We start from the raw sequence: 14,634 nt of genomic DNA, 5'->3' as shown, positions 1-14,634 counted from the left end.
ACCACGCCAATAGGTCTTTAGAATTCCACTTGGGCGCAGACCACTTGATAACCAAATTGATCAATTGATCGAGTGTTTGAATATCCGAGTGAGTTGACGTTTGCATGACCTACATTTTCCATAATCAAGCACAAGAGCAGATGTTTTAACATTTAAGCCATAAATACATATGCTAGTTTTATTGTTTGTCTATTACACATTTCAAGATTTAAGTTAATTTTGCTGTGGTGGCTGCGACTCATACATATATATCTAAAACTAAATATATTTTCATTAGATTTCTAATGAATACGAGCGCCGATCAGCGTCTCTAAATTTTATGCTGCTTGGTAAGATAATTACACACTTTTTACTCGACAGCAATTACATAAGCTAGGTATATATATGCAGTTTTAAAATGCATGTGTGAGGCATGTGTGTGTGCCTATGTGATCCGTCCAAACGCTCACTTCTGGCCCATCCGCCTTGCCAACTGCTCTCCAGTGAAGCGTTCAGCCAGAGGTGATTATGCCAGTGTGCTTGGATGAATGGGTGTTTTTATGGATGTACGAACGGGCCTGTTTACTAAATGTTTAAGCGCTAGCCTTTACTACATTCTAAACAACTGTACAGCTAAATTATCTTAATTATAAAATAGTTTCATTATATCCAGCATTTCTTAGGGCGTCTTGCTGACTGCGGGAGGTTGTGGTGAGGGTTTTTAGGAGAGAGGGGGTTTATAATAGCCTAATTAGGGGCGGCAGCGAAGCAGCCCATGCAGAACGGATGACAAATTAAAATACATATTCAACAATCCATATACGCACAAACCAGTTGCAGCCTGGCTGTCCCTGCTCACTTGTTGCTGCGAACTATGCGTATGACCCTTGTGGACTATGAGGCGGCACTCTGGTCCTGCAGCCTGTAGTTTTGGAATGTCTTCCACTCACCGGTGTTGTAGTCCAGCCGGATGTGTGACTCAACCAGGCACAGTGCCGTGTGGCCGTTGTCCTGTTGTACTTTTTCCTGTAACAATTGACATAAAGCATTGAGAATTAACCAAGGCAGAAGCTTGAAATAAATCGCAAATAGCCTTACCTCTGTTTCGCCCAACTTGATGACCAGCACGTTTTCGTTATTTGGGCGCGGGTTTTCCCGCAGACCCGCCATAAATCCAAGGATAAGGGCTTTGTCAGGTCGCGAGACGCGATTTGCCTTGCGGAACATTTCGTGCGCCTTGTGCACGTGTTCGTTCTAGAAGAAACCACAGGACAGGATTGAAATCTAATTTTAAAGAAATATGTGCAATGTTGTTACCGATAGAGAGAGTCCACGTCGCTGGGGTGCCTGCTGCGATTGCTGTTGCGTAGCTTGCTGCTGCTGTGGTTGCTGCTGCTGCTGAGCTTGCACCTGCACCTGCACGGTACGCGGGAGCCCCGCATTCGGATTTCCCTGCTGTCCCTGTCCACCGCTGGTGGTGGAGGTGACCAAACGCTGCTGCAGGGTCGGAGCCGGCTTGTGTTGGACCAGGATTTGTTGCTGCTGCTGGCGCGGCTGCTGTTGCGACGCCGCCGCCGCCGTGTTCGATTGGGTAATAATCGTGCGCTGCGTGCTGCCCGGCGCCGCCTGCACCTGCACCAGCTGCGGCTGCTGGCCCGGCCGTTGAATTAGCGTCAGGCCCTGCGGCAGCGTGGTCAAGCCTCCGCCCACGTTGGTCATAACGGGCCGAATGATGGTCTGCTGTTGGGACTGATAGATACAAATGTGGTTAGATTTTTACATATAGCAACATAGTGGACGTGGGGAAAAGAGATTTACGATTTCTATTGCCAATAATGTTTGGCAAAACATAATTTATACACTTACATTCCCGATGACATTGGTGGGTTGCTGCTGCTGCACAATAACGTGCTGTCCTCCAAGCGAGCTGGTTGGTATGAGAGTGGGCAGGATCTGCTTTCCAGACTGTTGCTGCTGCAACTGTACACCGCTCGAGGGTGTTGTCTTCACCAGACTCGGCGGCCCAGCTGTGGTTGTCATCAGCGTGGTGCCTCCGAGTCCCTGCATGTTGCCCACATTGCTGATTGGTATTTGCTGGTACATATCGCCGCCAATGTTGCGCAGTATAACGCCCTTCTGGGTGAGTATGATGGTCTTGTTCTTTCCGGACGTAGGGGATACGTTCAGAGCGGATACACCACTGGTGCCAACTGCTGCAGTTGGCTGCATTAGAACCTGAGACAACTTGGGCTGCTGCGTGGCCGTCGTATTGGCAACGATCGTGTGCTGTGGATGCGGTTGCTGCTGCTGCAACTGGGCCTGCATATGCTGCTGCTGGGCGGCTTGGGAGGCTGGTTGGATGGTCACTGGTCGATTGGGTAGCTGCACATTCTGAATGTTCAGGGTTGTCTGACCCGGGGAAACTACTGCCGCCGAAGTGGCCACCAATGGCGGAGGATTCGACGACACCACAGCGGTGGCCTGTTGCGGCTGCGCTTGGCGCAGAGGCGTCATCACCACGCTTGAAGAGCCCGATGTCTTTAGCAAAATCTTGGTCGGCGTCTGACCGCTTCCGCTAGGAGTAGTGGCTTGGTAAAGCGTCGTAGTCTGCGGCATAGGCCGACTGTGTGAGAACGAGGTAAGCGTTGGCAAAATGGGCTGTTGCTGTTGTTGCTGCTGTTGAATTTGTTGCGGTTGCTGCTGGGGTGTGGCTAGAATATACTGCGTCTGTTGCTGCTGAGGCTGCTGTGGTAACTGCGCCTGCTGTTGGGTCTGCTGCTGGATTTGCTGGTGTAACAATTGCTGCTGCGACTGTTGTTGCTGCTGCTGTTGCGAAGCGGCCGCTGCACTGGAGGTTCCAGCCTGTTGTTGGGCTCGCTTTGCCGGCTGGATAATAGTCTGCGATATGATCACTGGTCCGCTGTTGGTAGCCGTCTTCAGCTGGCTCAGTGGCATCGTCTTTATGGCTTGCGACGGTATCGTCGTGGTAGTTGTGGCGGAGGTACTGCTACTAGGCAAAGCCAAAGCCTTCTGCAACCGAAGAATTAAGTTAATTAGCAAAGAGGGACTAAGTTTCATTATGGCAGGTGATAGAATTTCAAATATTTGTCCAGGAAAATTAAAGAAATTCCTAACTAAAAGTTCTCCAATAGAGCTACGCATAATTTTATACTTACCGCTCTCTGAGCGCTGGGCGAGGACGCCAAGATCACGGGTGTGGAGCTGTTAATCAAAAGCGGGGGATGCGACTGCTGAGGCGCCTGCTGAACCTGCAACGTTTGCGGCTGCTGCGACTGAGTCTGGCTGCCACTGGATGTTGCCGCTGCTGCAGCTGCCGCTTTCGCCTTGGCAGAGGTTATCTTCACGGAGATATTGTTGGGCAGATTGGCCAACGGATTGGCCGCCTGACGCAGTTGCTGCGGGGTAAGAAGTGTAGTCGTAGTGCCCGCACTCGTCGAAGGCGAGACACCGGTGGCGCGTATCATTGGCTTGATGTCCAGCTTCTCCATCTTGATGGTGGTATTGCCCACAGTGGTTGTGGTTGTGCCTGCACTCGTGGTTGCCCCGTTGTTCTGCCGCTTCTGCGGCGAACTGCGGATAAGCAGGTGCGGGGTGCGCTGCACCAAACTAGGCGGCTGTTGCTGGATACTGACGCGTTGGGTCGACGGTGAAGTTTCGATCTTTTCGAGTTTGATGCTGGCGGGTACTATGATCTCCTCGCTCTTGATCTCTATTTCCTGCTTGATTCGTTTTGGGGTGTGATTGAAGCTGTTGTTGTTGTTGTTGTTGTTGTTGTTGTTCAGTTTTGCTGCGGATTTCGGAGTTCGCGGCGTCTTCAGCTTCGTTTCTACTGCTGGTTTTCCCGGTTGACCATCCGCCACGGACGTCGAAGTGGCCTGGGCAAAGTCCAGCGTGGCTGTAGCGTACTCCGGCGTCTCGATATCGCATTCCATATTCGCTTTGCCAGACATCTCATCGTCTTGCGGCTCTTCCAGGCTTCCAGCGCTCTGGTTGAGTTGCTGCGGTTCCATTTTGATTTCGAAGCTGTTGTTAGCTGACGTGGGCGTGACGGGTGTTTCGCCTCCACTGGCAGTCGCCGCGTCCGTTGGTGAGCTGTCACCAGCATTGCTTGCCGCTGCTGTGGCGGCCGCAGCTGCCGCTGCAGCTGCCTGTTGCTGTTTCTGCTCCTGCTTCTTTTGCTGCTCTTCCAGTTGCTGCTCGCGCTTTCGCTTCTTAGCCGCCGCATAACCCAAGGGCTGTTCGGTGAATTCGATCAGTTTAATGCCACCGTCTTTGCGTCCAGCAGGCGTTCGACTGAGATTGGGGCGCTGGGCGGCATTTCCCGGCACGGTGGCCGAACGGAACCCAGTGGTGGGCATGCGAGATGGGATTCCCTTCAGCGGGGTAGTGTCTGTCATCTTACGTGGCATGCCACGCGATCGCAGCGGTATTGTGGGGGCCGAGGCCTTCTTCAGCGAGGACTGCGCATCGGCTGACTTGTGTAACAATTCGGTGCGCAACTGGGCGCTCTTCGGCTTGCGCTTCAGCGTAAAATGCTTGACGGGAGCGGGTTGCTGGCCCACCTGAATTAAACAAGAAAAAATTATTAGTTCAAAACAGGTAAGATTTAGTAAGTTTGTCTATACCCACCACTGAGATCAGTGCGTTTTTATTTAGGTACTGGCACTCCAGAGGCAGCATGCCGAGGTCCGAATGCTTTGTGACCAGCTTGCGCAGGTCGTTGACCATGTCTATGAAGATGGGACGCGTGTCCTCGTAATCGGAGATCTCGGTGTTGAGCGAACTGGTCGCCGGAAAGGTCTTCATCGTCTCCGCCAGCATGGAAACCCATAGCTCTGAATCCAGGCCGGCTACCTCGATCACCTCCTCAAGTTCCGCCTTCCACTGCAAATTGCAATCAAATCAACAATGGGTTGGGTTGCATAAATAAATTGACAACTCGATGCTCAAATACACTTTCAGGTAATAGATACAATGAATATTTACGATCTGGTAGTCCTGGTATGATCGATTAAATACAGATTTTAATTACACTATAACGGCACGTTGCAAATCAAATAAAAAATCAATAGTTATTTGTATTTATACTTGGTCTACCAGCTCAGCAGCCTGGAGATACAAATGTATCTTTTAACTGCGATGTCAAACGTCTGATAAAATTCGAATTGCTCTGTGGGAAGGGCACAACAAACAAATGAATCCGCGGCCACCCACAACAGCCCACTCACACATGAACACACCGAGGCACACGGGAGAGAAATCCACGCACAAGTGTCGGAGAGAGAGAAATGTGTACACAAAAGCAGAAGTGGCGGGAAACGTTGCTAATATTTATTTTCACCAACCCGCGAAATCGCCCGGGGGGGAAATGTTAAAAGGCGAAGAAATGTGCTTTGGGGTCCGCCAGGTGATGGGATCTAAGAGATTTTCCGAGTATTTAAAAATTGTCCGCACTTTTTGTTTCAACAACGGTAAGTGTACTCCGTGTACGTGTGCGCGCGGGCCGCAGTATGCGTGCGTATGCACTGGTGTACTTTTTCCATACACCAACGCCATTTCAATTCATTGGATTTCATTTACCTCCTCCACCAGACGGCGCGGGATGTGAAGGAAGCTGAGTAGGAGCTTCAGTTTGACCTGCGTTTGCAGATCGGGGAAGCATTCCTTGATGTTGCGCAGCACCTCCTTGTTCAGCTGCGAGCAGATGGAGCCGTTTATCCACGAGTCGTTCGAGGTGCCCAGTTTATTATGCAGCCACAGTGATGTGTCGCTGTCCCTTACGTTCGCCATTTTTTCGAATTACGCCTGTCCGCACGCGGGGCACACACTGCAATTTATGCCAAACGTTGACCCGCCCTGTTGCACGGCACTATTTGATGGCGTTTTTCACTTTCTGCCGCGCTGCACGTCAACAAGACACACGAAAAATCCTTCGAAAAAATTGTAATAGGAAGCGCACGCACACATCAAACGCACGAAAAAAGTGTTGCCACATGTCAAACAGTGTGCACGGTCCAGTGGTGCAAAACGCCGTTGTAACAGCGCCCCCTGCAGGGCTACCAGCTATCGATAAATAATCGCTGAATACTAAGCAATTGAGGTAAACATGAATTTCTGATAATAGAAATGGAACTCCTCAACGAATCTGCTCCGAATCCGCTTGCCAAGACGCCGAAAAGTGGCATGTCCACGGGCGGCAAGATCCTGATAGCAGCAACGGGCGGAGTAGGTATCGGTCTGTCGATTGTGTGCGCCTCCTTTGTGGCGCCTGCATTCCGGAGGATTTGCTTGCCTTATGTGCCAGCGACGACCGAGCAAATACAGAACGTTCTCAGCTTCCTGCCCAAGAATTCGGCCGGAAAACTGCTGGACATTGGATCCGGCGACGGACGGATTGTAGTGGGTAAGTACGCTTCACCTAGTCCATTTAAAAACATTGCAGATAACTTATGTAATTCTTTCCAGCTGCGGCACAGCATTGTGGTGCTCTAAAAGCAGATGGCGTGGAGCTAAACCCATGGCTGGTCTACTACTCGCGCCTGGCCGCGCTGCGTCACAGCGTTTCCAAACGGACGAGATTTTTTCGGCGAGATCTCTGGAAGTTCGATATAAAGGACTACAACTTCGTGGTCATTTTTGGGGTTGAGCAGATGATGCAAGATCTAGAACACAAACTCATTGCTGAGTGTCCGCACAACACCAAGATTATCGCCTGCCGCTTTCCACTACCCAGCCTAGAGCACGTGAAGATTATAGAGGACGGAGTAAACACCGTCTGGTTCTACGACCTGAACAAAAGCTAGCAAAAGTTTTATTAAATTGGTATTTTTATTGTTTTTCTCAGTAAGAAAACAATGCTTACGATAAATGCTGGAAGGGTTGGTCAGTTATACAAACTTTATACCTCAAGGGAATACAAAAAGGACGAGGACATGACGTGAGTAGCTAGCACCGCTAGCCGGAATACCAAAGATGAAGGAACATTAAAAGTGGAGGCAGTGAAGGTGGCAACCAGCTACGCTAGAAACGGCGACCCATGTAAATACACTTGGTGGCCTCCTCGCGATAGACATCCACGAAACCGATTCTGGAATAAAAGTTCACCTGGGCGACATCTTGTTGCGGAACGCGAACGTGAGCACCAAAGCAGCCGTTCGCACGCAGGGCGGCCAGAAGTACGGTGAGCATCCGCTTGGTTATTCCCGAGTCGCGCTCCTCCGCTTCGCGCAAAGTTCCGGAGATCAACACGGCAGGGAAGGAGCCGCTCACCTCTACGGGACACTGGTCCAGAGCCCCGTTACCGCTGCTGTCATGATAACTCTCCACAAGGGAGGTGACGAGCTGTACAACCTCCTCGCCACCCTCCAGTGGACAAATATCTCTAGAGTACTTCTCACGCAGTTCCGTGTACCAGCACAGCTCCAGGTTGCGTCGAAATATGTTGACATCCAGGGCGGCGCATGAATATCCAATGATACGGTTACTCTCGTCGTAGGCCACAATGCACAGTTGCGGACTGAGGGTGAGATATCCACCGATCAGCCCATCCGCCACAATGTTTGGCACATTCGCCGGCAGCGGGAACGGAATGTGCCTGCCTCCGTCCAGCTCTCCCCGCCACTGCAAATACAGGCGAGTGCACAAATCGTTGACTTGCTGTTCGTCCGAATTGCAGTAAGGTCTCAAGAGATAGTAGTTGGCCGTGGGCTGTTCCGGAAGCTTGTACACGAACAGGTCGTTGCCCGAGTCCACAGGCATCAGGCGTTGCAGGTCGGCAATGAGGCCGCCTCTAAAGACCCACGGCTCCTGATCACCAGACATGAACGCCTCCTTCCAGCCCTTGCTAAACCCTGACACGTTTTAAGTATATTAGGGCAACGCTAAAATATCGATCGGTTGGTTCACTTACATGTGTAGCTGCCCTCTGTGTAGGAAGACGTATTTTGCGGGAAATGGCCGAGAGCCAGCCACTTAACATAGCAATTGAGCAGAGATAGGGCGCCGGAGATGTCCCACATATACGAGTACAGCTCGTGGCAAATCTCCTTGTTCGGGCAATTGGCGATCTTAATTAGGAGCTCTACTACAGCACTGCAGAGTTGGTCGAACTGCTCGCGACGCTGGTGCCACTCGCTAACCTCCGGCTTGTCTGATTTAATTGCATCGCCTCCGCCGCCGGCAGACCGGTCCTGCAGTATCACATTAGCGTTGCCCTTCAGCCAGTTGAATTCCACGAGCAGCTTGTGGCCGCGACTGCCATGTTCGAAGGGCAGATAGAACAGGTCGCAGAGAAGAACCAAATCGTCAACGGTTATTCCTTCGCCTTCGATGGTACTGAGATGGGAAATCTTTACAAACTCTCACTCCAAAATGGAGAATTCAAAAGACATACTTATTATCGTTAGTCCTATCAGACTGAGCTTCAGTTTCCTCGCGCATTTCCGCATTTGAGATCGGCGACGAAGTCCCACTCTCCACATGCATACTCTAAAAGAGGAAAAGCAAGAAACGAAGAGGTAATGAGATGCCGGATACATACAGATGCATACTTACATGCACATCGTTAACGGACTCCATGAGAACATCGTCGGCCACCACTTTAATGGCCTCCTCCTCCCTTGGAGAGACCTGTGATGTGATACTGCTGCTGCACTCCATTGGCTCATTGACTACGCCACTTAGGGGACTAAGACTGTCATCGTCCAGCATTGTGTCCACACTAAGATTGGCCACCGGTTCCTGCTTCCCCTCTAGGTTCACCTCCAGCTCTAGCCGCTCCTTCACGGAATCACTATTGGGCTCAATTTCATTGTCATCGAAAACCGCATTGTCCAAAGCCAGTTCCACGGAAGCCTCCACACTCTTTGTCTCCATAATGGGCACTGGGACAACGGAGATCGGTATTTTCTTGGGTAGTTCAATGTTGCTGGCCGCTGTGGTCGGAATGGGATTGATGATGTCATCGTTCGTGATCACTTTTGTGGGTGAGACCAGGGAGTTCATTACTGGATTTGAGATAGGAGTCAGGGAAGAGGTAACAACGCTGTAATGAAAATATAAATATTGATATACAGCTGTTTATATATAAAATTAAACTCTTGTTACCAAACGTCAGCCAGAGCTTGAAGTTGAGTGGTGTTGACCGTGGGTGGAACCGTCCTGGAGCTCGTCGATGTGGTTGTGGTGGTGGTGAGACTCATGCAGGTATTTATGGAGGGTATGATGGGAATAATGGGCATCACCATTTGGACTTGAGGCTGGGGCTTGGTGATCGGTCCCCAGGCCTCCTTTTTCATGAAGAACTCCGGTAGCCACTCCGTTATAGCGTTTCTTAAAGATGATTTAAATGATTCGTTAGCTTTTCTTGCGTTATTTACCTAGTTTTACTCACTTGAGAGCCAAGCGTGGGTGGTAAACGTTCTTAGAGAGAAACTCCGCCGGTAGGTCATCATCGTTTTCAGTCTCCAGTTTTATGTCTGCACTTAGCGAGCTGTTCACTTTCGAGTCCAGGCTGCAGCGCGACCAGAAGGCCAGCGAATGGATGGCAACAAAATTGCCATAGAATTCGCAGTTGGGATTGGTCATAACACCACGCAGGTGGGGAATAAGCTCCGGCGATCGACCGCTGTACGGTCCCATGAAGATTCGCTTCTGGTCGTAGTCGTTGGCATGAAGATTGTCCCAGATGCACGGCGGACGGCGCAGCACCTCGGTAATCTCTTGAATCGACTCAAGGGATATGTTCTTGGAGATAACCTTATCCCCCGTCCACAAAATATCGATCTCGTTGTTCAGCTTGGAGCCCAGGGTATTGAGGTACTCCGATTCCTGGACCGTTGGCACCGCTCGCGAGGCACAGTACTGGGTGGGGCAGAAGAGAAACCTGGGGCTGCCCAGATGCGTGTATATCTCGTTGGTCACCGACACGTGCGCGTTAGCAAACGTCTGAAAGACCTCCTTGTCCGCCTTTGAGAGCTCCGACTCGATGTCGTCAAAGAGCAGGGCGTAGGCCTCACACCCAAACTGCGCAACCTGGTCCAGCTTGCGCTTCAACGTTGCGATCTCCTTGGGGCTGCTGTAGGTCATGTCCAGTCCGGGCGATAACGCGTAGTAAAAGGTGATGCCCGCCTCCTTGGCCGCTGCAATGAGACCTGCATGGAAGGCACTTAACAAAAGGACTAGCTGAGTTCAAAGGTTATTTACTGGAAAGGTGATCCGCCTCCTCAACGGTGTATAGCTCTCGCCAGTAGGCGCGGTGCTTGTAGTCGTCCTTTGGTGCGTACATGTACGAAGGACTGGACCCCATGCCCATGGATTTCAGCTTGCGGAACAGGTCCTTGCGCTGCTCCGTGGTCCACGGCCGGCCGTAGAATCCCTCGATCACGCCGCAGATAAACTGCCGCTTGCCATCGGCTTGGCTGCCCGCTTCGTCTGCCATTTCTAGTAGGCCGGGGAATCGGATGTGGCAATTTGCGAGGACCAAATAAGTCTTTCTTTTCTCCTCTCTTCTCAGGATTTGTATATCGTTTGGTTCGGACAATTGCACCTTGTGCTATCGATAGCTCAAGACATCGATATACTGACATCGCAATAACCATGTTCAGTCAATTTCGGTTAGAATTGGTTTTATAAATACACAAGGTGCACCCTGTTGTTTGAGCTACACGAATCTTTGAATTGCATCTAAAAAATATCAACCCAACTAATCAGGCACTGACTATAGTTTTTTTAGATCTATGAAGAAACTAATTGAATAAGTTGCATCTTCATGACCCATTACTTGATTTTAGCCCGGAAGGAAAAGTTTATGAAATTAAACTTTAAATATTTTATAGGAAACCTTAACGGCTTAAATACCATAGTATTTTATATTCGTGCTCGAGGGTGCGGCCACACTGCACTACACGTGCAATTGGATTGGCAAAAACAAAGCCAAAAAGCCGAGTAAACAATGAATAATTTTGAAATTCGGGAGTTGCCCGGCAAGGTAGGTCAAGTCCCGTCACCATACTATCCCTGAATACATTAAAAAATTCATCAGGGACGTGCGATGATCGCGACCAAAAATTTCGCGAAGGACGAGGTGATCTTCGAGGAGGAACCGTTCGTGTCCCGGCAGTTCTCGTGGAACGTGGCCTACGGCTATGCGGCGTGTGACCACTGCATGCGGCCACTGGAGACGGTGTTAGAGAATGTGCGCCGCCTGGCCAGTGATCCCAAAGTGGAGGTGCCGCTGCTTCAACACGATCCCACCGCCCAGTGGGTGGCCCAGTTCACCCAGTGCCCACGGTGCAAGGTGCGCTACTGCTCCGAGGACTGCCTAATGGAGGCGCAGAAGCGCTACCACCGCGTGGCTTGCATGGGCGCCTTCCACTCCGACGACACACATCCCATCAATGTACTGAATGAGACTTGGAAAAAGATGCACTATCCGCCCGAGACGGGTAGCATAATGCTGATTGTCCGCCTGATGGCTCTTTACCAGCAGAGCACCAAGAAGGAGGAGTTCCTCGAGCAATTGCAGTCCTTCCAGTCGCTGATTGTGAATCGCGAGCAGAAGATCTATCACAAAATGCTGGGCGAGAACTTTGAGCAGCAGATGGAGCAGTTGTATCTTGCGTTCTGCAATGCTTTCACGGGCGAGGAGTTCTCCATAGTATGCATATCCTTACAGAGTGCGTTAAAACGCGAATACATCTTTTGTTTTCCAGTTCAAAACACCGGATGCTTTCAAGACATTGATGGCCATTCTGGGAACTAACAGCCAGGGAATTGCAACAAGCGTGCTTTCCCAGTGGGTTGCCAAGGTGTCCGATCTACCACTAACGGATTCGGAAAAGGAACAGCTCGACACGGTCATCGACGGACTGTACGCCAAAGTCGGAGAATGTAATTATTTCTCAGATCACCTTGTTAGCCAATTATCCATATCAACATCGCCCCGACAGTTGCTGGCGAATTCTTGAATAACGAGGGCTCTGGACTATACCTGCTGCAGAGCAAAATCAACCACAGTTGCGTGCCGAATGCCTGCTCCACATTTCCCTATTCCAACGACATTGTCGTGCTCAAGGCCTTGGCTCCCATTCAACAGGGCGAAGAGATCTGCATCTCCTACCTGGACGAATGCATGCTGGAGCGTAGTCGCCACTCGAGGCACAAGGTCTTGCGCGAGAACTACGTGTTCATCTGCCAGTGCCCCAAGTGCCGCGCCCAGGCGTCCGATCCCGACGAGACCAGCGAAGATGACGATGACGACGACGAAATGGACGACTACGACGATGATGACGACATGAACTAAACTAAGAATTAATTTTTTATTTCATTAAAAAGCTCTTATGTACGTACATATTGTAAAATATATTTATGTTAAAGATTTTGAAGAAGTGTACAAGTGTGCTTGTTAATGTACGTGTGGCCGTCTTTTTTCAATTTGTTGCTGCCGGGGAAGGTACATTAGGCGCTAAAAGCTCATGCACACCGTTATCCAGGGGGACTTCCCTCACCTCTATGACAAAATTGCAGAAACGTGTCATCAGGCCAAGGTACTGGAGCAGATCTTCGTCCGGTATGACATAATCCAGTTCTTTATTAAGCAAAACGAAGTTCACTATCCCAAATTTGGCGCGAACCACGTTCTTTATGTCGTTTATAGTAAGGGGGCGAGGTTCACCCGGCTCCCCTACTATTATCATTTTTTTTATATCGCCGAACTGAAACGCTATTATCGTTCTTGCAGAAAGTACCATTTTCACTGAAGCTATACTTATTTGGTTTCCCGTTTGAAAGTCAATTTCGAAAATAACAATACAGACCAATCAGAAAACTATACTTTATATAGTACAAAGCAAAAAGAATTCTGACGCAATATACAAAGTAAACTAAACACAAAAAACACACTGGACCAAATTCCTCACACCTGGAAGCGGGCTGTCCAGGGTAAATACGCAGTCAATTGCTCCCAACTATCAAATCGAATTACAAGCTTTCCCAACCAATTAGTTCACGACACCAGAGGCGTTTAGGACACTCATCACCGTCGTGGAAGCCAACGGACAAGGTCTAACCACCCATAGCAAGGGATCAACCAGTTTAAAGATGCGGAAACAACGGAGGAGCAGCTTCAGCAGCTTGTAAACGATAAGGTCAAAGCCAACGTGGAAGAATGTAAGTGGATGGGCTGCTTGAAAGTCAGTCGATAACAAAACACACACATCCTACCCACACAGTTGTTGGAAAGTTCCTTACCAAGCCAGCCATGCAGAGTCCTGAAAATGTTAAGGACAGCTTCTATGCCTCCAATCTCCAATTGACAAAGCTTCTATCCAGAGCACGACGGAATCGTAGTGTCCACTTGAGGGACGATAGCTTCCTGGTGATCTGCGAATGTGAGGATTGCAAGACGGAATCGAACACAGTTGATACGCAATCTTGAATTGTTTTGTTCTTGTTACTCTACCAACACATCGCATCTAAATATAAATTTAATATACAAATGGCTAACAAATCTCATCAGGAGCTGGCTTCGCCGCCGCCGGCAGAAATGGGCGTCAGGTTAATCAGGTTGTTGCTGCTCTCGGCCAGCTCGGCGATGGAGACGCGTCCGCGTTGTTTTATGAACTTGGCCACGGCCAATAGCTCCTTCTCGGAAACATAGATGAACTTGCCGCGGTCGTCTATGACGCCGGTGAGGGTGCCATCGGCCTGCAGGTTCTGGATGCGATCAATGACCTGCTGCGTCTTTAATTTGAAGGCCACGGCCAGATCCTCTAGGACCACCACCTTGTTGTCCCTAATGTACTGAATGAAGTCGGCCAGGAGGTTGTCCTGGTCGTCGGCGTCGCCCTCTTCGAAGCCCTCTTCCTCCACACTGAAGGCAGCCTTCATCTTCAGGTACTCCTCGTGCTCCTTGCGCTCCCGTTCCTCTTTGGCCAGGCGCTCGGCATCCACCCGCTTGCGCTCGGCCTCTGCCTCAAGGTCTTCTTGCTGCTTGCGCTCCGCCTCCTCCTTCGCCTCCTTCACCTTGCGCTGTTCGCGATCGTGCAGTTCCTGCTCCCGCTGAAGCCGCTTCTGCTCCTTGGCCTCCATCTTGGCACGCTTCTTAGCACCCATTTTCTCATCCAGCACCGCTCCCTGGGGCACACGTGCCTCATCACCATCGACCTGACCCTCGTCCTCGTGGTCAGAGTCGCCGGCAGCCGGAAGAGCACCAGCTGCCGCGGCGACTGGAGCCGCTGGAACATTCTGGCGCAGTCGATTGCGCTGATTTCGAGCTATTTGAGCCCGACGCGGAACACCCTCCTGGGCGCGCTGTGGAACGCCACGTTGAGGAGCTGCAGCTACCTTGGTTTCTGTTTTGGGGTCAATGTTTTAGTCGCCAGTTGGACGAGCTATCTGCATCCGACTCACCTGGGGCGGCGTTTTTCTTTTGCAGCAGGTACAGTGTGACGATCACAACTAAAAGAGCTACGGCAATCCCCACGAGAATGATCAGATCCATTGCGAATACGTTGGGAGGCTTCCTAGCCTGGTGCACGCAATGCTTTTTGCCAAAAGGTAAACGTCAACAAAATAAACATATGACTGTGGGTCAAGATAGCGACTATGAGTTGGCAGCAGTGCTGGCAATCTAGC

General features: G+C 50.4%; 5 protein-coding genes, 1 long non-coding RNA gene and 1 pseudogene across 10 annotated transcripts; 3 read left to right on the top strand and 4 right to left on the bottom strand.

Annotated features, from left to right (window-relative positions):
• Positions 1-147: 147 nt before the first annotated feature.
• Nelf-A (Negative elongation factor A) lies at positions 148-5,956 on the bottom strand. 3 transcript variants are annotated; one of them, NM_001275875.1, is made up of 7 exons: positions 5,581-5,956; positions 4,630-4,884; positions 3,156-4,562; positions 1,846-3,009; positions 1,297-1,728; positions 1,078-1,233; positions 148-1,005 (listed from the first exon to the last, which is right to left on the bottom strand). In NM_001275875.1, exons 1-7 carry the CDS (start codon positions 5,788-5,790, stop codon positions 835-837), a joined length of 3,795 nt encoding a protein of 1,264 aa, NP_001262804.1. In that variant the 5' UTR covers positions 5,791-5,956; the 3' UTR covers positions 148-834. The 3 variants fall into 2 exon arrangements, with proteins under 3 accessions (NP_001262804.1, NP_650958.2, NP_001287438.1); NM_001300509.1 differs by having other exon boundaries at positions 1,846-3,006.
• On the top strand, positions 5,071-6,037 carry lncRNA:CR44265 (long non-coding RNA:CR44265). 2 transcript variants are annotated; one of them, NR_125221.1, is made up of 2 exons: positions 5,071-5,471; positions 5,593-6,037. It is a non-coding gene; the product is annotated as a long non-coding RNA:CR44265 (long non-coding RNA). The 2 variants fall into 2 exon arrangements; NR_125222.1 differs by lacking the exon at positions 5,593-6,037 and having other exon boundaries at positions 5,071-5,333.
• Positions 6,038-6,075: 38 nt separating this feature from the next.
• Positions 6,076-8,956, top strand: CG3337 (uncharacterized protein). Of its 2 annotated transcripts, none has more exons than NM_001316498.1 (2): positions 6,076-6,403; positions 6,466-8,956. In NM_001316498.1, the coding sequence occupies exons 1-2, from the start codon at positions 6,127-6,129 to the stop codon at positions 6,801-6,803; spliced, it is 615 nt and encodes a 204-aa protein (NP_001303427.1). In that variant the 5' UTR covers positions 6,076-6,126; the 3' UTR covers positions 6,804-8,956. The 2 variants fall into 2 exon arrangements, with proteins under 2 accessions (NP_001303427.1, NP_650957.1); NM_142700.2 differs by having other exon boundaries at positions 6,466-6,845.
• Positions 6,817-10,583, bottom strand: Oga (O-GlcNAcase). Its single transcript, NM_142699.3, has 7 exons — positions 10,204-10,583; positions 9,392-10,151; positions 9,106-9,330; positions 8,554-9,043; positions 8,393-8,487; positions 7,910-8,334; positions 6,817-7,850 (listed from the first exon to the last, which is right to left on the bottom strand). The coding sequence occupies exons 1-7, from the start codon at positions 10,436-10,438 to the stop codon at positions 7,021-7,023; spliced, it is 3,060 nt and encodes a 1,019-aa protein (NP_650956.1). The 5' UTR covers positions 10,439-10,583; the 3' UTR covers positions 6,817-7,020.
• Positions 10,584-10,868: 285 nt separating this feature from the next.
• Positions 10,869-12,392, top strand: Smyd5 (SET and MYND domain containing, class 5). The gene is made up of 4 exons (NM_142698.2): positions 10,869-10,987; positions 11,042-11,656; positions 11,712-11,889; positions 11,949-12,392. Exons 1-4 carry the CDS (start codon positions 10,952-10,954, stop codon positions 12,299-12,301), a joined length of 1,182 nt encoding a protein of 393 aa, NP_650955.1. The 5' UTR covers positions 10,869-10,951; the 3' UTR covers positions 12,302-12,392.
• A 25-nt stretch (positions 12,393-12,417) lies between these two features.
• Positions 12,418-12,840, bottom strand: CR43975 (annotated as a pseudogene).
• Positions 12,841-13,433: 593 nt separating this feature from the next.
• On the bottom strand, positions 13,434-14,581 carry Ddrgk1 (DDRGK domain containing 1). The gene is made up of 2 exons (NM_142697.4): positions 14,410-14,581; positions 13,434-14,351 (listed from the first exon to the last, which is right to left on the bottom strand). The coding sequence occupies exons 1-2, from the start codon at positions 14,498-14,500 to the stop codon at positions 13,513-13,515; spliced, it is 930 nt and encodes a 309-aa protein (NP_650954.1). The 5' UTR covers positions 14,501-14,581; the 3' UTR covers positions 13,434-13,512.
• Positions 14,582-14,634: the final 53 nt, after the last annotated feature.

This window comes from Drosophila melanogaster, chromosome 3R (genome assembly GCF_000001215.4).
Source record: "Drosophila melanogaster chromosome 3R".
In the NCBI taxonomy this organism is placed as follows: domain Eukaryota; kingdom Metazoa; phylum Arthropoda; class Insecta; order Diptera; family Drosophilidae; genus Drosophila; species Drosophila melanogaster.
The sequence above is the reverse complement of the archived record's forward strand: the minus strand, read 5'-3'. Positions and strand labels throughout refer to the sequence as shown.